The 21,925-nt window shown below is 58.2% G+C and overlaps 2 protein-coding genes across 2 annotated transcripts in view; one reads left to right on the top strand and one right to left on the bottom strand.

Annotated features, from left to right (window-relative positions):
* The window catches only part of LOC140685803 (uncharacterized), a 42,386-nt gene that overhangs the window by 6,062 nt on the left and 14,399 nt on the right, over positions 1-21,925 (top strand). Inside the window, exons 2-4 of the mRNA XM_072938274.1 lie at positions 3,420-15,834; positions 16,106-16,363; positions 17,079-19,563. The gene's annotated coding sequence lies outside the window, so the exon portion shown is untranslated. The remainder of the gene's footprint in view (positions 1-3,419; positions 15,835-16,105; positions 16,364-17,078; positions 19,564-21,925) is intronic.
* The window catches only part of SNTG2 (syntrophin gamma 2), an 82,666-nt gene that overhangs the window by 3,735 nt on the left and 57,006 nt on the right, over positions 1-21,925 (bottom strand). The window contains 4 exon segments of the mRNA XM_072938294.1: positions 2,865-2,977; positions 6,545-6,635; positions 16,148-16,354; positions 20,856-20,914. Coding sequence (XP_072794395.1) covers positions 2,865-2,977; positions 6,545-6,635; positions 16,148-16,354; positions 20,856-20,914 — 470 coding nt within the window.

Raw genomic sequence — 21,925 nt, forward strand, 5'->3', positions numbered from 1 at the left:
ATTTGCAAGAGACTTACTAAGTCTGAAGATAAAAAGCTAAAATAGCTGCCCTTTGGTGGCTCAGTCTAGAAGCAGAAATGAAATCACAAAGAAACATGTAAAATACAAGCGAAGCTGGGGGTGGAGGGGACACCATCCCTCCCCGCAGCGAACCCCGGCTTCCGTCCTTGCACTTCACCTGTACTTCACTTAAACCGCACATCGCCAGTTAGCAGAACAGTAGGAAAGTAAGTCCTTCATTTCATAAAGCTTGTCTTAAAGTACAAAGAAGATAAAAAATGCTGTGAAGCCGAACCTGCAGCCATCGGCATCATTCTGGGGTCAGCCCCCGCTCCTGGAATGACCCAGGCTCTGTGAGCCGCGGGTGGCGGGAGTCGCTCCCACCCCATGCTCTGGGCTCTCCCCTGGGGCTCGGGAAGCTCAGCGCTTTCGCTCTCATCCCCACGGCGGCGCTGTGGCTGCTCGCCCCAGGAAGAGCTTCGGTAAAACATGAAAGATTAATTGCTCCGTGGGTATTACTCCTTTAACTAAAAACTCAGTCAACGGAACATAGTTTTCCCCGAAACTCCTGGTTACCTGGCGTGAAGTGCCCTCTCCCTCCAGCCCTGGCAAGGCTCCGGGTCCCACTTCAGAATCCTGTCCCCAGCTCTCTGTCTGAACCGAGCATTCACTCCAGAAATTCTCACAGATTGAGATTCCCTGACTGGCATTTGCCATCTCGTAAGTTGTCATAAACACAGAACAGCAGCTGAAAGGCAGTTTCTCAAAACCGCCAAGCGTGTTTCCTTGAGGCTGTGCACAGGCACGCGTCCCACTCCGTGGGGCTCACTACTAGGACGTGGGAACTACGTTTGTCCTGCTTCACTCCCACCTGCGAGGCCCTGGGAGGGCCCAGGTGCGGTGCCCCGGCCCTTGCGTCACCTGTGGCTGGCCGAGACCCTGCCCGCGGGCCCGGGGCAGGCGCGGGTGGGGGGCTGCGGCAGCTCTGGGACCGGGGAGGGAGCTGAGGTGGGCACGTGTTTAGTCTGGGTCTCCTCGGATGTACGTGCGTCTCGCCCTCACTTCTGTGTGGTTGGGTCGTCGCATTTGCAACTCCGTCTCTATTTCGTCAAGAGACACCTACACACCACTCAGGCTGCAAGCCTGCAAACCCTGTACCCCTCCCTGTGGCTCCACAACTTTCCAGGCCTTTCTCTTTTCCTGAAAATGGAAACTGATGCCATCTAAACCAAGGGCCACGAAGAAATCGAGTCCGCTTCAACACATATGCCCCCAAATCAACGTCATGTGCAGGAGGGGTGCTGTTACCCACGATCGGTGCAAAGTACCAAAGACCAGGTTAAGTCACTCAAGACTCCCTCCCTCTCCGCTGGGCGCAGCCCCAGTCCTGCCCCGGCCAGCACTGCTGGCTGTGGCTGCCCACCGTGCAGCTCGCGCCCCGACAGCCCCGACGGAGGTTACTGTGGGTTTGATTCTATCCGTCCCCCAAACATTAGGATATTAAGCATTTCTGCACAATTTCAACTGCACTGCCGAAGTAGGTATGAAGCATTATCTCATTAAACTCAGAAGAGATGTTAACAATGGACACTGGACATTCAGATACAGCCATGTCACGTGAGGTGTGTCCTCGGGTTAATTTCATCCGAAAAAGCACACAGAGCTGACCATCTGTTCCAGCAGCAGGTGTCTGCGTTCTCTCATTTTTTCTTTCTTTTTTTTTCTTTTGTGTAACTGAATTTTTCTTCAGTTTCTTTCGTTTATATTAAAACTGGGTTGTAGACAACACCATTATTCATAAAATATGGAGCAAATCAGTACCTGCTAACAGTACAATGACAGCCAATTTGTAAGTTATGGCAGATCCTCGGAATTAACACTACAGACAATTCACCGCACATGCAGCTTGTAAAACTCTGCCTTTAACTATTGACTTCTTTCTGTTTTCTTTCTTTTTAAATGGAGGTCCTGGGATGGAACCCAGGGCCTCCTGTGTAAGCATGCCCCTGACTGCTGAGCCGTGCCCCCTCCCCTTTGTGAGCTGTGCCCCCCTCCCCTTCGTGAGCTGTGCCCCCCTCCCCTTTGTGAGCTGTGCCCCCCTCCCCTTCGTGAGCTGTGCCCCCCTCCCCTTTGTGAGCTGTGCCCCCCTCCCCTTCGTGAGCTGTGCCCCCCTCCCCTTCGTGAGCTGTGCCCCCTCCCCTTCGTGAGCTGTGCCCCCTCCCCTTCGTGAGCTGTGCCCCTCCCCTTCGTGAGCTGTGCCCCCCTCCCCTTCGTGAGCTGTGCCCCCCTCCCCTTTATGAGCTGTGCCCCCCTCCCCTTTATGAGCTGTGCCCCCCTCCCCTTCATGAGCTGTGCCCCCCTCCCCTTCATGAGCTGTGCCCCCCTCCCCTTCATGAGCTGTGCCCCCTCCCCTTCATGAGCTGTGCCCCCCTCCCCTTTATGAGCTGTGCCCCCTCCCCTTCATGAGCTGTGCCCCCCTCCCCTTCATGAGCTGTGCCCCCCTCCCCTTCGTGAGCTGTGCCCCCTTCCCCTTTGTGAGCTGTGCCCCCCTCCCCTTCGTGAGCTGTGCCCCCTCCCCTTCGTGAGCTGTGCCCCCCTCCCCTTTATGAGCTGTGCCCCCCCATTAATTTTTAAATACTTGTGACTTGGAGTGAAGTCAAATAATGCGTGTCAGTGATCACAACTTTAGGATCAAGCGCCTGTAGCAGGAGGCAGCGTGCGTGCACTCGAGGGACACCCTGCTGACTCTGAGCGGGGCTCACACTGGGAGACCAGTCCTCTGTCCCCCGGCCGGGGGAAGGGAACGTCCCCCTCGGGCACGGGGCTTCCCTCGGGCGGGCTGGGCTCGGGGGCACAAGGCCTACCTTCATCTCGATCTGCCTGGTGCCCAGATTCTCAAACAGCAGCTTTACCCAGGTTTTCCCGTCGTCCGAAGATCCCCTCAGCTGAGAGAACTTAAATCTCCAGAGCACGTCCTGTAAAGGAAGGAACCAGTGAGCGGTTTAGACACCAGCGCTCCTTTGTCCAGTTAGCGTCTGTCACGAGTCACAGAATCTTGTGAAACGCTGCAGACACTTGCCTGTTACGTTGTGCAGCTGAGGGCCTGGTCACGACTCAGAATCCGCACCTTCTCTCTCTGGGTCTAAGGCACGGAACCCCTCAAACACCAGGCTTCCTGGGGGTCCCTCCAGCCAGGCTCCCAGTGGCCGGTCGGGGTCCTGGGAGCCCGGGCCTCCACCGTGCCCCCTCCCGCCCCACTCCACCCTCGCCGGCTTTCTCTCGGCTTCTCCTGGACATCGTCCCAAAGCATCGGAAGAGCACTGCTCCTTTCTCTGCTTGTAAACCTTGGAAAACCCACTCCAAGGCCTGAGTGAACGCGGTCGAGATTGCAGATAAAATGAAGACCTTTCTCCCGACAGGCACGTGCCCGCCTGAGGCCACATCCAGATCCCTCAGCGTTGGGTTCCCCAGAACCAAGCCAAGAAGCATAGACAACATTAACTCCTCTGCGCTCTGCTGGTGCAGGAGTCACTGCGTGCTCGCCACGGTCCTGGAGAGATGAGTATACTCCGTAAACGCCTGCTCTCTAATAGAAAGGGAGGCTGCGCCAGAATAAAGACTTAGCGGCTGCCCTTCACAGAAGACAGCCTGTGACTGTCGACTCTTCATGGTAATACACCTTCGTCTTCCAGGGAAAACCCCAGGAGAGAGCAGCAGTTATTTTTCAGCAAGTTACATGCTGCGTTTGTATTAAAAGCATGTATTTTGAAATAATGCACATATTTTTCTCTCAGTCTCACGGAAGGCCAGGAGGCTGGGAGGTGGGGACCCTGAGGGCATGGTGACGCCGTGTGCCCCTGGGCGGCAGATTCCACCCTCGCCACCCGCAAGGCTCCGGGCACGGCTTTGTTTTGTTTTGAACCTCGAAGCCCAAGAGTCTCCAGGTTTCACGGCCCAGGTCAAAGCACATGTTCCTTCTGGTTTCGAGAGACCTGGAACTCCGCAAGTCCGAGGCCGTGACCCCACATCTTCCACGTCCTCGGTGGGAAGCCGAGTCCACGCCCCCGGCTTGGGCCCCAGGGCCCTTTCAGGCTGGGATTGCTGGACTCGACCTAGAGCGCAGACTTTCGGAGGCCACGTCAATCGCCACCAGGGTATGGGTTCCAGAAGGGCCGCTGGCCCACGGAATAAACTGAAGGAACCAACCAGAGCACCGGCAGCCCGGCCGGGAGGGCCAGGGACAGTGGGGAGATCCCTGAAGCGCCTCCCCCCACCCTCCCCGGGGCTCCCAGCGTCGGGGCATCGCCTCGCCTACTGCCCACCCTCCGAGGGCTGGGGAGGGCCGCTGTGGTTTCAGCCTCTAGGTTTCATGAAAACAGCTCAAATCTCAGCTGCCTTTAAACTACCCGCCCTTAAGCTGTCCTATGAGGAACCTGCAGTCACTTAAGGACGGGCGTCCAAGAAGCCAGAGGAATCATGGTTTTGCCAAATTCCTCACAAAATAAGCAAGACCCAAACGTCTCTAGGAACACCACCACTCAGTGTTTGCTCAAATCTCATTAAAAAGAGGTCAAGGAACATTCTGGGAATGACCTTCATAATTATCATTACATAGAATCATAAATGGCTGTTAAAACAGTATAGACAAAAAAGAGCCAAAATCCCCACTTGAGAGTCCTGCTTGCTGTTCAGAGAATTCTCGAGGGTCCTTACGGCCAAGTCCGTGTGGAACGCTCCTTGTGCACTGGCATCCTGTGTGCGCTGATCGGAGAGCAGTGCTGGCGTCTGAAACAGACACACAGTTCCTTTGCTTAAAGCCGTGCTCTGACTCCCCGTGAGGGCCCCCGAGTGGGTCAGGCAGGACAGCTGCCACGGGGCGGGGCTGGCGGGCACCTCCGCCCTCCCTCGCTGGCGAGCGGGACGGGAAACAGGCTAAGGCCAGGCTTCATCTTCCGAGGGCAGGCGGTTAGTGGCGGTGACCTCTGCCCACTTCCTTTGCAGCAGACATGAGCGATCAGAACGCGGGCGACGGGCAGCACACCCGCTAACGGCCCGGCTGGCTGGACCCCAGACTGGGGGAGGGGCCGAGCTGCAGGCTCACTGGTTGGCGTTCTTCTGTGTGGTCCGGCCGAGCCTGGCTCCTCTCCCGTCAGGTCGGAGCCAAATCTTCACCTCCCACTGCGAGAAAGGCAACTTCCTGTCTGGTTTCCCCCCAGACCACGGTTCCACCTCCGTCTCAGCTCAGCCCGGAGCTTTATCCGATCTCAGGCTGGGAACTGGCCACTGGGTGACGAGGTCCGTCCTGAAGCCCCCTCTGACGGCCCTGACACAGAAACGCTACTTTTCTGCTCTGAGTGGAGAGCATCACTGGTAAAAGAAAACGTGGGTGCAAGTTAACATTTAGGGACAAGGCGGTGCCCCAAAGTAACAAGCAAATAAGGAGAAAAGTTCCCTTTGGTTCCCGGTCCCAGACCCTTGACGACACGGGTGTGGGCAGCCCCAGAGGACACGCAGCCTAGAGGAGGGCAGGTCCGAGCCCCACGCCTGTGCCGGGATGTCCACACCGTTTCCTAAGCCATGTTGTGTCCTCTCCCCTCCTGCTTAACGACAGAACTGGGCATTGGTCAGCCCTAAACCCAGGGGTCAGTAAACATGCGGGGCCTCTGCCGTGTCCAGCAGGGGGCGGGGGCGGGCAGCTGGATGGAGGTTTAGCTGACTCTGGTTTCATATTTCCATTCTCTCTCTTTTTTTTCTAGGGGGAGAGACAATTAGGTCTTATTTATTTTCTAGTTGGCGGTGCTGGGGATTGAACCCAGGACCTTGTGTGCGCCAAGCATGTGCTTTACCCTGAGCAAGCCCTCCCCACCCTTAGTTTAATATTTTCAAAATCGTCTAGAAACGTAGAAGTACTGGAGACGGTCTTCTTATCCACTTTGTCAGGCGCAGAAGACGCTTCCTGCTCAGACGCATGTCTTTCCCGTGCATCTCAGACCTTCTCAGCGTACCGCGCCTTTATTAATGTCGGGAAAGGAGGACTGAGGGTGAACGGATTCACGCCGAGAAACAGCTGCTCACCTGCTCCCTGTCCGGCGCGGGGAGCGGGGACTAAGAAATCCGACCACGCGGATGCTCCGGAGGGGGCGCCGTGCAGACGCCCAGCGTTGAAGTTTGCTGTGTCGTCGAGTCCAGGGTTTTGTTCTTACAGCGTTCGGCTAATAAGTAGCACTGCCACGCTGGGGGTCCCGCTTTACCAGGAGATCACACACACGCGGTCCTCTCACAGGGTGATGTCGCAGAGAAGCGCCAGTTATCGTGCAGCGATAAGCTCCCCCTCCCCCCGGCCCCTGCGACTGGAGGTCGGCCCGCCTGGCGCTGGGGCTCCTGAAATCTGGGACCTGAGCCTTCACAGGGGGGTCAGCCGGGGAGGACAACTCGCTCCCGCACGCCGGTCGGGGCTGGTGATGGCCGCAGACGCGCGTGGGCTCTCACGTCCCTGCAGCGCCACAAAGCGCCCGGCCGAGGGGCTCCTTGCTCTACTGCCGGATGCTCATCTTTGGGAAGCAGGTGAATCCCAGCGCGAAGTCCAGCGTGAAGCACAGGGCGTCTCCCCGCCAGCTGCACAGGTACGTTTTGGACTAAAAAAGTATGAATTGGGAGAAAACGTTATTTAATAATGCCGTCTTTTACTATTTTTAATTAAAAACGAAATACAAAGAGCATCACACGGAGGAGGGATAAATTAGGATTTGGGGATCAGCAGACACAACTACAAAATGTAAAACAGACCAGCAGCAGGGAGCTACATTCAACGCACTGCGGTAACCGCCAGTGAGGAAGGGTGCATACGTGTACAGCCGAGGCACCGTGCTGCACACCAGAAACAAACTCAGCCCTGCAAATCAACGCGACATCCATCAGAAAAGCTACTACGAACAGGAAAAAGGCAGAGACACCCCACCACACGGGTCTTCCGCCACCCGGCCCTCCCTGCCCCCTCCTTCTCCGGCCTCTGCTTCTCCTCCTCTCACCCCTTTGCAGTTTGTAGCATGGACGGAGGCCCACACAAATGCTGCTCAGTTTTGCCTATTTCTGAGATTCGTGGAAATGGACTCAGAACTGCTGTGCCAGCCCAGACCCTCTGCAAGCCGTGCTGACGGGCCCAACCCGTCCCCTCCGCTTGCTGACTTTGCCCTTCTAGTGAGTGCAAACATCTCACTGTGACGGGAGCGGACGTTTCCCTGACACTTGGGGGCTCCCCCTCCGGGTGGCCCACCCTCCACGGTCCCTCCCAGGCTCCTGTCCCGGGAGCCCCTGGCCCACATCCCTCCTCTGAGCATCTCCAGGTGGAGGTGGGGACCCGGGGGGCAGCCCTCGGAGGAGACATGTGTTCGAGCCCTGGGCACCCTCCCTGTCTGGGATGGGGTCGGTCACGTGTGTGTGTCACACAGTTCACTCAGGAAATACCTGGCCTGGGACACATTCAACATGCTGGACGTGTGCAAAACGTCACGAGGCGGGGAAATCCTACGTGTTTTCCCTCGAGAATAAATGTCTGCATGGCTCTGTTTCTGCACCGCCCTTCAGGGTGGGTTCTCCCTGAACACGGCGGCTTGGACTCCGCAGGTGTGCCGGGACGTGGGGCCCCAGGTGGGCGGTGGGTCACGGACCCTTTGACTAGGGAGGCAGAACTCTGTCCATCCTGGTGGAACAGGACAGGCCAGAGCACCTGACACCACTGCCCCGCGGGGAAACGCGGAGGGAAGTGTGACAAATGACTGATTTCCAGGGAGCTGCTGCTGCTGGAGACACGACAGGCCGGGCCAGGTGCGGGAGGGCTGGCGGGGAGGCCGGGCTCTGATCTGCTTCTGGGCGAGTGCCCACCACCTTCCACGTCCTGCACCCCCCAGGCTCGAAGCAGGAGGGCGGGGGCAGGCCCCTCACCCCACAGGGCCCGCCCACCGTGAGGGCGGCCGTCTCTTCGGAAGCGAGGCCCAGTGCGCAGGGAAGCTCTTCGAAGGCCCTGCTTTCCTGGGGGCTGTGACCGGGCTCCACGCCCCGCGCTAAGACAGTCCGCGTCCCGCGGGCCCTCCCTCTGAAGCCGCCCCACCGACGGACGGCAGTGTGCCCGGGGAGGGTGCGGGGCGGTGAGGGAAGAACTGTAAGGCGCACAGGATTCTGGAACCTCGGGCCGTCCAGGGGAGCAGGAAGCCCGCGTCCTGCTGCGTTTGTAGCTGTTGGTCTGTCAGATTTTGAGATACGCAGACAGAGACTAAGGCAGCAGGGGGTGACGTCACGCACCACCCAGACTCACTCAGCAGTGAGCCCCCCACCACATGTGTAACCCCGACCCTAACGCACCTCCTGTGACCCTCAGTTCCATTCCAGGAGAAACTTCCCCGTCCCGACATTTCCCGTGTCCTTATGTAAACCCTTGGGGAACAGGGTTAAAACTAAGGAATGCTTGAGGCACTGAGACGGACTAGCTCATCAAAGAGGACATCTTCTACTAACAGAGTCATTCTCCCCATAAGCTTCTGCCCCTTTGGGGAAGTTATTCTGGGGAGATGATGTTATCTGAGTAAACAGGGAGCGGAATCTGCCGTGCTGGCTGTGCACACACTGCCCTATGTGCTGTGACATCCACTTGACGCCTGGACCACTGGTCTTCAGCCTCGTGGCCACAGCTCTAGAGCTCACAGGGATGCGGGACCATGCCCAGCAGGAGGCGGGCACGGATGCTGCCCAGATGGACCCACGCTCCAGGGTCACCGAGCATCACTATCTTCCCAGCATTCCAGCTCGAGTCCGGGGGGATGTGGGATTTGATCCTCCAGGCTCCGATGAAACAGGAACAGCACAGACCCCAGACAAACCCCATGCCCGACTCAGAGCCAGAAGACCTGCTCACCTGCACCTCCTGCTTCTGGGACAGAGACGTGCACCGAGCACGAGCCCGGCCAGTGTCCTCCGGGCGGCAGGCGTGACTTCTCCTCCGGACGTTCCGGAACTTAAACACAGGCAGGGCGTTCACGTTCCTCCGACGCCCAAGGACGCAGACTTGTGATTCTTAAGACGCCGAGATACTTTGCTCATGATCTGTGCTGGAGTTTCTCCCCTTATTCTGACACCTGCGTCCTCAGGCGACGCGGTTCTTCGCTGGTAGAATGTGCTGTGACTGCAGGCTGGAGGAAGCATCGTCTTGCCTAAACCACCGTGGCTGATCCATTTACAGTTAAAATTAGCAGAGACTGGAGTTCCTTCTTGCATTTCTGATGTTTTCATCAGAAGTACGTTACTTTCTAAATATAAGTCGGGTCAGCGGTCATTATAACCTAATCATTCTAGAAACTCCCATGATTTTCCCTCCGGTGACTCAGTGCATCTCTGCTCTGCAGATGACCTAAGGTTCTCTTATGAATTCCTCCATTTACCAACTATTGAGGTGCACAAAGTACCCCGTGCTGAGAGGAACTAGGGAAGTGGTCAAAACCTCACTCCTGGTAGGGGCGAGGCTGGGTTGGAGCACAGGGTCCGGCTGTAACACCTGGATGGCTCTCGTTGCTGCACGCATCACCCTAGGTGCCTCCTCCAGGCAGAAAGGAGCCTCCGCAGTCTTCTGACGAGGGTGGCAGAGGCCAGCGGTGTTGAAGAGGACCAGACTGGCAGCAGCGTGTGCCACGTCGTGATAGAGGGGAGTCGTAAACACAGCGGCCAGCTAAGAGGTGATGGCTGCCCCCCAGCCTGAGCACACGCGAGGCCATCTGCACCAGGCCCCCGACTCTGGGGTGCTCAGGGAGTTCCAGAACGTTCTTAGCCCCCGGGCCTAGCGGGGTGTGGCTGGCGTCCAGCGTGGGGGTCGTCTAGGCGGCGCTCCTGCAGCTGCAGGACGGTCTTCCAGGCTGTCCTTCACTCTCCCAGCCATGCTGCCATCACTCAGTGCCGCTCCCCTTTAGGTGAAATCCTTCAAAAGCCCTCCACGGGTTGGGACACAAAGCAAATCTTCACAATTCAAAAGAACAAAATCTCACGTTGGAACGAAGCGAGGAATCACTGGGAGAAGGAAAAGTGGAAAACAAGAAAATACATGGAAATTAAACATCCTCTTGACAGCAAATGTGTCAAATCAAAGGCCACAGAGACATCAGAAAATACCCTGAAGTAAATTAAAGTATAAACACGACCAACTGGAACTTCGGGGAGGCAGCGACACCAGTGGTGAGGCTGCCGCAGGGAGTCGCGCTGACGAAGAAGAAAGCTTTCAAGTCAGCATCTCACTTGATGCCTCACAGGACTTGAAAAGGAACAGAGTAACCCCAAGGGCCCGAGGAAACAAGGACCGAGCCAGAGGCAAAGCAGAGGCTAGAGATGCGGGCGGGGCTGAGCGCCTTGAACCGGGTTGCCGGACACTGGCCGTGGAAACCGAGTAACAGGTTGAGAACCAGCTCACGGGAGCCGTGTCTGGAACACTGAAAGCTGGAGTGCGCCACGTTACACATTTCTGTCTTCTGGTCGGTTTCCATTCCTGATTAGGGCCCGACCTCCATCTGCATTTTAACTCAGTCACGCTCCTCAAGGCCCGGGGCCTCCCTGACACCTCAGGGACCTACCCAGTGAACAGTGGCTCCCTGTGCGTGGGGATGGACACTCCCCTGTGAGGCGCACACACCGCGGTGCACACAGCACAGGCCGGCTGCAGCCTGAGGCAAACACACACGCCGAGAGGACCAAGCATCGTCCTGCTCCTCCGAAGACACAGCACCGTGGGATGGACACCGTCAGCGGGACGTCGGCCACGAGACGTCCACGTCCTGGTCCCCGAGCTATGGGTGTGCTCCCTTCATGGGAAAGGGGGCTTTGCTCATGTGATTACGTTCAGGACTTTGAGGGGGGGAGCCTGGGTCACCCTCATCAAGTTATGTGAGCCCTTACAAGTGGGGGCCGTGTTCCCCTTGGCCTGAGGGACGGGAGATGGCATGAGGGTGACGGGGGCACTGCTGGCGCCGAGGACGGAGGAGCCCCGGGGGCCCCAGAGGGAGAGCTCCGCCAGCAGCCTGGCGACCACCCTGAGCCGCAGGTCTGTGGGACAGCGGGAGGGGCGGCGTTTCCCCCACGGCGCTCGCGGTGCCCCTCACGCAGGAGCAGGGCGCCGACAGACGCTCCGGCTGCTCTGCTGCATCTGACTGTGTGCTTCTGGCATTCGGGTTTTCAGTGACCTTCAGCAGCTTCGCTGACTTCTTCCCCTTTCAAGGCCGCCTGGAGATAAACTGTCGTCTCAGCCTCGTCCTTGAACCAGCTCCCTTTCCTTTTCGTGTCACACCTGCCTTTTCTGAACAGCCTCCCAGGAGCCACCTTCCACCGGCCTCCCGTGTGAGGACCTGGCACAGCAGCAGCCCCTTCGCAGGCGGAGCCTCACGTCCCCAGGCTCCTCGGCCCCGAGACGGAGCAGGGGCGGCGCCCCCTCTCCTGCCCTCACTGCACCAGGACCCTCGAGTTTCTCACACTCAGGAGGTCACCTGGCCGACCCTGTGGGGTCTCCCCAGTGCAACACCCCCCACTCCCACGTCCTCCTCCTGCCTCCTGTCTGTGAAAACTTCAGCCAAAGAATAAATTTAATCAGAGGAAGAAAAAATACAGAAACAAAGGAAAACAGCCAAACGAGACAAAATAACGGCTGAGCCATCACACAAAGGCAAAGACCCGCAGCTCCTCCTCGAGGGCTGTGTGTCCTGAGCCCTGTCCTTCGAGCTGTTTGCAGGCGCTGAAGCCCCCACCAGGTGGAAGAAGTTGCCTGCGTGCCGACCAGGCTGCAGCCACGACAGAAGCTGCCACAGTTCTGAGCACTGGCCTCAAGGAAGTGGGAACCAACCAGCCCTGGGACTGAAGATCAGCTGCACTTAAAAAACAGTCAAGGTGACGCTGGTCAGACCCCGCACGGCCGATTCCAAGGTGCCTGTCAGAGCTGACCGTGCTGCTCCACCTGCCACCCCCGCCTGGCACCCCAAAACCCCCGTTAGAAGCTCTTGCCCCTGATCGGCAGTGGGGAGTGGCTCTTTGGGGCGTGAGTCCCCCTTCTCCCCAGGAGGCCAGCCTCCTGAATAAAGCAACCTTTCCTTCCTACCCACACCCGTCTCTCGGTTTGGGGCTCTTAGGTGTGGAGCAGCTGGACCTGAGTGGGTAACGAGGACCCACCCTTGGCTTGGAGACAAGCACGACTGAGCAGGAAACCACTCGAGGGGCGGGGTGGTCGCATCTTCGCCGTCGGCCTCAGTGGGTGTTGCGTGTCTGCACACACACTGGAGCCACACGGCTGCTGCTGGTGAGGGTCTGCGCGTGAGCACGCAAAGTGCCAGACTCGGACTCGCGAAGCTTGCCCAACCACAGCACCCACAAGGGGAGCAATGCTGGTGCTGGGATGGAAGCACCTGCTGGGTGTTTCTAGGAGGCTGGGAAACGAACACATCGAAGGCGCTGACTGTGAGCTCCTCTGTGAGGTCACTGAACTGCGTACCTTCCTTCAGTGGCGAGGAAGTCCTAGAGAGGGCGTGCAGACAAACACACGGCCATTACAGGAACCCCCAGGTTTAACGTGGATTCAGATGAGGCTCCAGCTCGGTGAGGAGCCCACAGGACCAGCCTCAGAGCTGCGACGCCCTCACCTGTGGGAGTGTGTGGACGCGGGGAAGATGCAGCACGAACAGGGTGTCAACAGAAGCATCCCAGTTGCGCTGAGGGTTTTCACGTCACACAGCCCTGGCTGCAAAGCCACATCCGCAAACGCCCAGGTGAGTCAGAGCCGCGACAAGCGTGCTGTCGTAATGAGCACAACCTAACTCTTAACCGGGTCGTGAAGCCGGTGCTTCTGGTAAGAAAGTCAGTGACCGCGTAAGTCTAGCCCGAGTGTCCTTCAGGGTTTCACGTGACCCTCCGTTAGGAGCGCTTGGTTCATTTCTCGCAGGGGAGCAATGAAGCGTCTCCGCAGCAGTCCACGTGGTGTCACAAAACCTCCCACTACAGGGGTGTCGTTTTTTTAATAACTCGGCCTGAAATTAATTACAAATTTATCTGAAAAATCTAAGCATTTAAGGAAATGCTGTTTTCATATTTTAATGCCGGGGGCTTTATAAACGTCAATTAATTAATTTTCATAGCACGCACTCATGAACTGTATTCATATGAAATGATGGGTGTTCACTAAGTTTAGTGATTATTGCGATAGTCATCTCGTGACACGTGTCAGTTGTCACTGCGCTGCACACCCTGTCCTCGTGCGGTGCTGCGTGCCAGTCACATCTCGGTAAAACTGGAAGGAAAAACCACATTCTTGGCCATGCCTTTCTCCGCTTGTTTCTGCCGTGAACTGTCTACCCCCCGCTTTATCTACTTACTTATTTGTGTTGTTTCAGAGTCGTTTGTTTGCTCTTTCGTTGCAGGAAAGTCAGCCTGCGACTTTCCGTGTCGGTGTCCGGTGTTCGGTGTAGCCGTCCTGGGCGTTTCTTGCCGGTGCCTGCAGGCTCCTCAGCGACCCCGGCTCGTTGGGTCTGACCTCACTTTTCCTTTCGAGCTGAACTCTGATTCTTTCACTGCACCCATCCCTCTTCTGCTTTAGAGGAAGCCGCCCCCGTCCCAGGCCACACTGCGGACGCTGGTCAGCAGAGGGCGGCCCCTGGACAGGCCTTTCTTCCATCCAACAGGTTCACGACCTAATCTGGCAGGATCAGAGCCCGACTCCCTGGGGAGCTGTGCCCCCTCCGTGAGCGCGGGGAGAGGGCCAGCTGCACCCTTGCGTCTGGCAGAGGTCCTGCAGCAAGAGGGAGGCATTCAGGGAAATCCAGACCTCGGCACCCAACCGGGGGTGCGCGAGGAGCCACTGCCCGGCAGGCACCTGTTCTCACGATGCTGACGGTCGCTGAGTCAAGAGTCCTGTGACTTGTGGCCAAAGGCAGCCTGTCTGACGCGCATTCTTCACGCTGCGTGCTGCTGTAGGAAAGAGATCCTTTTGGAAAAAACTTCAAATTCTATCAGGGCATCCCTGGTATAAACAAAAATGTTGTGAGCTGATGTGAAAAAATGCACAGAATTTTGCGCACTGCAGCGCAGCACGCACATATGAGTACACGTTTAAGAAGGAAGAGAAGGACCACCGAGATGGGAAAGGCGCCTGACAAACACGCGCCCTGACGCCTGCGTCTGCGCCTGAGCTCGGCAGCGGGTCGGGGAGAAGCTGGGCCTCGCGGGGCTTCGATGCGTTCCGGTGCAAATACAACACCGAATTCTGGCCCCCTCCGTGTGCCACCTGCAACACAGATGCTGTTTAAATACAACAAGCCAAGCAAGTGCTCTTGAGACGGGAGGGCCGCGTGACAAGCGCCAAACGGGCGGCTAACTCGGACTTAGGATTTTGCTGTGAAATGTACTGACCCAGATAAGACGCAGAGCGAGATTCCTGCGAAGACAAGTGTGTTTAAATCCAGAGCCAGGGACGGGCTCGGGGACGACCTGCAGGACCCTCTGAGAGGAGGAGGGGAGCAAGGAACGCGGGAGAAGCGCTGCCCACGGCCGCCGCGCTCAGGGTGGAGGGCCGGCTGCCCCACAGGGACGGGGCCTCTGGGGACGTGGAGCTGGGCGTCGGGCCGGGCAAACCCGCGTGAAGACGGAGCGCCAGACACGCCCGGAACCACAGAGCCAGACACGGGGCGGGGGCAGCGAGCTCGGCTGGCATCTGCAGCGTCCCTGCACTTTCTGGGCTCTTCCCCGCGTTCCCTCTTGTCTCAGGGAGGCGGTGTGTTTAGCAGAGAGAACGTGCCTCCCAAGACCGAAGTGCGCAGGGCGGGATCGCAGGGTGTGGCTGCCCTTCTCCGGGTGACCGTGGAGAAGCCCCCAGCCTTTCTGAACCTGTTTTTCTCTTCAGTGAAATGAGAGGAGGAACCATGATGGCTGCGTCTCAGGCGTGTTTGGAAAAGTAAATACCGTGTTAAATGCACCTGGTCTGGCACAGGGTGCACTAAACTAACACAACTTGAAACGGCTCATGGTGCCTCTGTGATAACCCTTGGTTTGCAGATTTGCTAATGGTGTTCTGGAGAAATCACTGGTCTGAGTTCATGGTCAGGCCAGGACTTGAGCCCTTCTGACTAATTCCTTCTACCTCCTGAGTCTAGAAAACCGAGAAGTCAGGGACCGACTCTCTGGCGCCGAGGTTGCTCCCGACCGGGAGTGGGGGTGCTGCAGGGCCTTCCTCGGACACAGGCATCCTGAGTGAGAAGTCAGAGCTGCAGATCGGGGACCCCGCCCCCGAGAGGCCGGGACGGCCTTTCAGTCCTGCACAGTCGAGCCCCCGGGCTTCCTCCAGCCCTTGTGAGGCCCGCACAGCTGGCGTGGCCCCTGGACCCTCCCCATCCCAGCTCTGCCCAGTCCTGGGAAAAGGACGGGGCCACCTACTGTCACAACAGAGCTGCAATGATGACACGGAACCTTTTCACACTCAAAACAGCGCTCAGTAACAGGGCCGCCGCCCTTGGTGACCAAGTCCACACCGAGGACGTCAGAGCCAGGCCGGGGGAGCCCAGAGCCGTGCTGTGGGGGTCAGTCAGCTCCGTGGTGCCCCACTGCCTTCCCTCCACGCATGTCCCCCCGAGAAGGGCTCTGCCATTCTGCGAGGATTCTTGCGCACTCTTCCTCCTCCATTCAGTCCAAGCACACTCACTTCAGTCCGGAGAGACACCTGCTGCTGTGAGGGGGCAGAGCCATCCAGATGCACAGGCTGTCCGCATTCTCACTGCGTCATTAAGTCGTCAGGGGGCCCACTAAGCGCCTTAAAGTGTGACAAATGTCCAGGTAGCATCACCGTACACCCACCAGCGGACGGACCCCAGGGAGGCGGGGTACGGTGGGCTTAGACGCTAAGTGTCGCGGTCCCTCCCCACATTAAGCATAACGACTGAAGTGGGTGGGACGGAAGCGTCTCACCTGTCCCTGTAACCCCGCACCCACCTGGTGCGCATGCCGAGCACAAGACCATTTGACCTGGTGACTGGACGGAAACACTCAACCTGTGAGGTTCATTTTCACGGAATGATTGTCACACATGCTCTCATTTGTGCTTCAGGCCCCGAGCAGGTTTCCGCAGAGAACAGTGTGTGGCACTTACCCCGGCCCTCTGCACCTCCAGGAAGGCGGCCCTCTGGAAGGACCTCTCCCACGCGGCCAGCTCGCTCCCCAGCCCCACGCTGAACACGTGGCTTGCGCCGTGGCCACCGAGGATGCTGAAGCAGTAGGGCCCGTGGTCCTGGCCATCAGGGCCCCCAAGGCCCAGGGAGAGGGCAGCCGGTGCCCAGCTGTCGTCCGGAAGCCAGAGCTGAAACAGGTGGGGAGACGTGGTGGGGGAACCCGAGGGAGCGGGGAGGGCCCCGGGCCAAGGTGACCACATCCAGTCGCCTCCTAACTCAGGAGTGCAGTACCCTCGGACACGGCTGCTGTGGACACGGCCCCATAAAGAAATACTTGTAAGTCAGTTACGTCACAGGGGACGGTGAGGCGGCAGGACTCCGCTCCGCCCGGAGGGGCCCCCGCGGAGTGACTGGCCCCCTTGCCGCACGCTCAGGAGGCCGTGTGGGACACTCGGCTCCCAGACTTGGGGATGCGAACCCAGAGGGCCTGACCACACGGGAGACAAGTTTCAGCAACAGCATCAAAGCAAAGGTTAAAACAGCAGAAAGCAGCTGTTGCTTCTGGTTAAAAATTGAAGCAGAAACCGTGGACCGGCCAGTGTGTCTGTGACCACAGGCGCCCTGAACGGGGTCCTGGCTGCTCTGACCTCTCAGGGTCTCCACCCTCTTCTCCCTGAGCTGAGCGCACCCCCACCCAGGGAGGAGCCCGACGTCAGAGCTTCTGGGCCCGGGGAGCCGCCGCCGGGGCCGCGGATGAGTCAGCGTCTCAGCCGGGGCCGTGCCTGCGCCCACCCCTTGGCGTCTCTCCCTCTGTCTCTCTGTCTCTGTCTCTGTTTCTCTCTGTCTCTGTCTCTCTCTCCCCTCGAGGTTCATGGCCATCCTCCATCTCCTGCTCACCCTCTCTCTGTGCAGACCCACACGAAGAGCCCCCACAGCCTCTAGGGCAGGAGGAGGGGGCTGGATGGCTGATGGACGTGACGTGACCACAGCCCTGCGTGGATCCGAGCTGCCCAGAGGCTGGGTCTTCACATCCTGATTCCGAGCTACCCGGATCCCCTGGACCATCCAGCCCAGCCCCCGCCACTCATATGGGGCTCGGAGTTCATTCCCCGAATCCGCATGAACTTCCTTGTTGGCCAAACGGTTCTATTTGAAAAATGCTTGTTTTCTGGGCTCCGGCTGGTACGTACAGTGACTGCTGCCGAGGGCAGGGGCCCGGGGGATCCCGGGGCTGAGGGACGGCTCTGTGGGACCCCACTCTCTCCATCTCCCCGCTCCGTCACCCAGGGAGTCCATCCTCGTGCGTCATGTAGAGACACTTGCTGCCCATGGGTGTGTGTGTGTGCGAGGTGTGGCGTCGTGTGTCCAGTGCTCTGTCCCCGACCTGGGACGAACCTGCACACAGGTGCACCTTGACCTGGGAGCCCCCGGGTCCTTGACCTCAGACTGCGATGCACAGAAACCACCGACTGACAGGACTGTGGGCCGTAAAGCGAGAAGAGAAAGGCGTGTCCCTGACCTGAGCTCTCAGCCTCGACGGCACAAGGACTGAGCTTGCGGTGGCGGCTCCCTTGCAGGGAGGGGAGCCCGTCTGCAGGTGGCCCCGCCGTCTACTGGCTGGGGGTGGGGCTGCGCATCTCAGCAGAAGAGAAGCAGCTCTGAGAACCCTCCTCGCCAGTTACCAGCTGCTGCCCTGAGTGCTTTGCTTCCCTCTGAGCCTCCGTTTCGCACAAGACCAGGCGTCCGAGAAAGGTCGTCAAGGACAGCGCAGACAAGGTGTGTGGCCCACGGAGCCCGTCATGGAACCGCGCGTCCTGCTTACACGACGCGCGGTCGTTAAGCAGAGCTGCGTCTCAGCGACCGCTCAGGTTTGATGTCCAGTATGCAGCTTACTGGTCCCCACAAAATCATCACCACACATGCCGGCACCCGCTCTCCAGCCAGCACCCGCTCATAGGGCCTCGCCCCACCCCGGACCACGGAGCCGGAAACCATCTCGGCATCATCCAGGAAACAAAAGCAACGACTATTTCAGAAAATTATCTGCATTTTTCCTGCTTCTATTTGTGCCTGTGAAACAATTACTGCAGCAGCCCAGGGCACGTAACAGATAAATAATTCTACTCTGTCCTCTAATGTGTTTTATATTCCCTTCCACGCAAGGTCTCTCTGTAAACGCAGCTCTATAAACGTGTGACAGGATTTTAACGGAGTTCTTCAAATACACGATCACCGTGGGTCTTCACTTCTCAGTGGGCTTTGATGGTCCTTCCAGCGCCACTAACTGAAGAGCATCGCTATGTCTCCACGCACACAGCCGCTGACTCTCGGGAGCGCCCTGTGTAGAGTCCGAGCTGACGAGTGAGCGCACTCGATCGGGCGCGGGGGCCAGGGGTCCTGCTGTGAATCGACACGCCTGGGCTCCACGCTCAAGAACAAACAGAGGACGTGAAACGCGCCTTGGGACCTCCTGAGAAAGCCCATGAGGGGCGCTGAGGGCCTTCACAGAAGCTGCCGCGCTGTGGAACTCACACTGCTTAGCCTCATAAAAACAACATGGAGTAAATGCCGCAGAAGTGAGAGCAAGGACCCACACAGCTCCCTCCCCAGACCCTGCAGCCCCAGTAACTCAGGAACACACTGCGACGATGACTCAGACACTGGGGACACCGGGGACAATCACCCCATCGAAGGTCCTGAGCTGCCGCAGAGACAGTGAGTGAGTGACACCCCCCCCGCCCCCGCGGCCTCACTGACGGCGCACAGGCCCTCCCGGCCCCGGGCCTGGCCGCTGTCCCGAGCACTTATGTTAGAAAGCTCATCCTCCTCAGCCCCATCGGGGCCCCTTTGACACTTGGATCTGCCTCCCCGTTCACAGGCGGGCCTGGGAGCCGCCCTGCCCTCGGGGTGTGCATCCAGGGAACTGGGCATCTTCAGTCTCTGTGCCTGCGGGAGCCTCGCCTACTTGGGGCAGCTCCACCTTCCAAGACTTACCCCACCGTGAAGCTGCGAGAGAGGTTACTTTCCCCTTGGGTGGGGTCCACGCCCCCACCCCCAGCTGGTCGGGGCCCCGCCCTGGGCGCCAGAGGCACTGGGCTCGATCCCTGCCCGTTAGCCGCGGCCCGAGCGCCGTCGTTGTCCATCTAACTTGGGTGGTTCAATTTCTGCTGCGGCAGGACTTCAGAGAATCACTCAGGCACTCTCTCCCCCGAGTGCTAGTCAATCCCACAGCTCCGCTTGCTGTCTCTGAAGCCACACCCAGGGAGACGCCCGCACACCTGTGCTGACGGTGAACAGAACAGCCCTGAGATGAGCTTCCAGGACGCGGCCGGCCCGCCTCCCGCGAGGCTTCTGGAAGAGACCCCCCTCTGCGTGCTTGACTTCCCAGCTGATGGAGGTAATAAGGGTCAACTCCCGGGGAGCAGGGTTAGTGCAGGGTGCAGACAGAGCAGGGAGCTCGGCCCCGGGAGCCCCAGTCCTCGAGGGGGAGATGTCATGGGCGGGCGGGCACAGCTCAGGGATGGGGCACGTGCTTAGTGTGCACGAGGCCCTGGGCTCCATCCTGGTGCCGCCACTAAAATAAACAGAGAGGGACTATGATCAACACCCTTTGCCAAACGCCTGCGCAGCTTCACGACCCGGAGAGTTCCCGTGCTGGACGGACTGTGGCGCCGGCGCCTCACCGCCGGGTGGGGTGCTTATTGTTCACCCTGTGGAGGCTGAGAGGCCGTTTACAATTCAAGTCACGATCGCGATCAAGCCAGATGACGCAATTTTCTCATCTGTTTCGTGGTGACTGTGAAATACAGACACACGATGTTAAGACCTGGAAAAGGAATTTTTGGAGAGGAGAACCTCCCCCGCAGCTGCCACGCTGGGTTTCTGGGCTAGATATTAATGGCTCTGCTTCGAAATGGTGATTATGAAAACAAATCATTAAAAAATGCTGTACTGACGTGCTGGGCCTTATGATAACCCCACATTTATTTCGGTTTTTGAAAAATGAATGAACTCTTACCAAGAACTTTAAATTCACGTGTGTGAAATAACCAACATCGAGGGTTAAAGGACGTGAGAAAAGGGGAGATTCTGAAAGGTCACTGTCAGGGACACCCGGCAGGACACTCAGCCCACAGGACACAGTCTCCTTTCTAAAAACGTCCAACTTTGTGACTTTATTGTGTTTATTGTTATCGGTCCTGTGCTGAGTTTAGGACGTTCGCTGCACCCATTCTCCTGGGCAAGTTCATGATCTAATAATTACTTCACTGCACGTGTGTTTATCAAATTCTTTTCAATCTTTGTGGGAAGATACGCTGGATAAACATAGGAGCGTGTCTCTATCTGTTAATAGAAGAGGCTCCACAGTGTATTTGTCGCACATAAGGTGCGACGGCCCTGTGGCGACACCCCAACCCCAGGCGCACGTCTCAGACGCAGGAAGAGCCACGGAAGCACGTGGGAACACCAGCCAGGAGGAAATCACGAGAAGCCTGCGTGACGAGACAGAGACAGATGGTCCCCCGGGTGCTCTTCGGTGGCACTTCGGCGAATGGCGGGAGGACGGACCTGGACTTTCAGCTTATGTTACTGCTTCAGCAGACGGCGCTGAACAACGTTCTCCTCACTCTTTAAGCCCAAAGGGACACCCTGTTAAGACGAAAGCGTCTAATGTGCCAGGACACTCACCTGGTGAACTTTAAATAGCACCTCACAGAGGTCATAGGTTTTTGCCGCTCGGCCCCAGTCTAACATGCTCACCTGTCAGGACAGAGGGCAGACACATAAACCCCGTGGGTTCTCACCCAAAACAGGGACCGTGCGAGGGGACGGGGGTGCCGACTAGCTGACTGTGGGAATCACGTGCTAATGTACGCGTGTATCAAATCACCACATTGTTCACGTTAAATACGTGATGACTCGGTCAATTACACCTCAATACAACTGGGAAAAAGTTAAGCACGCCTGAAAGATGGATGCCGTTTGCAGTGTGAGAACTCAGACATTTACAGCAATGGCGCGACTCACGGAGTCTTTACCTTCATTAAATTCTAAACCCGGGGTAGGGCGCCTGGAAGACTGACCCAGGCACTGCGGCGGGCCTTCATGCGTAACCTGTGCGCCCTCATGCTGCAGGCGTGGGGACGACGTGTGCAGACACGTTTCTGACACAGGAACGTGGTCACGCAGGGACGTGCCCACTGTACACAGCGGGCGTAACTGTAGGAACTCACTCTGGATTCCTCTTACTTTCAATCAACGACTAATTTCAGGTCAGAGCTTTTGGGAGGGTGACGGGTTTGCAGGTGGAGGCTGCGCGTCTGCCGGGGCCCCTGCCGGCTCCTGTACCAGCGAAGGCCCCGCTCTCCGAGCTGCGGCCACACCCGCGGCTTGAGCTGCTCCTTCCGCTTTACTTTTCTTGCTGGTGGTCACGTTTCCTTCCCCCAGCAAAGGCCCCGTCTCCATGCCCAGCTCTGCCAGGGTGGGAGACGCCATCCGAGGCGGGAGTCAGTCCTGCATCTCATCCTCTGGGCCACGGGGACTGTTTCAAGTGCCACCCAGCACAGTCCACGTGCCTCACGGACCATGAGGCCAAACGGAAACGCTGGAGCAGAGGAAGGGTTAGCGCAGAGCCAGGCAAGGGGAGGGGCGGCTCATGCCCAGGAATCCCCGAGCTCCCCAATGGTTCTGTGGAGTTTTTATAGGCAAAATTTGGGGTGAGGGCTGCAGGGGTGTGACTGTCTTCTGACTGCCTGGTG

Source organism: Vicugna pacos, chromosome 15 (assembly GCF_048564905.1).
Source record: "Vicugna pacos chromosome 15, VicPac4, whole genome shotgun sequence".
Lineage (NCBI taxonomy): Eukaryota > Metazoa > Chordata > Mammalia > Artiodactyla > Camelidae > Vicugna > Vicugna pacos.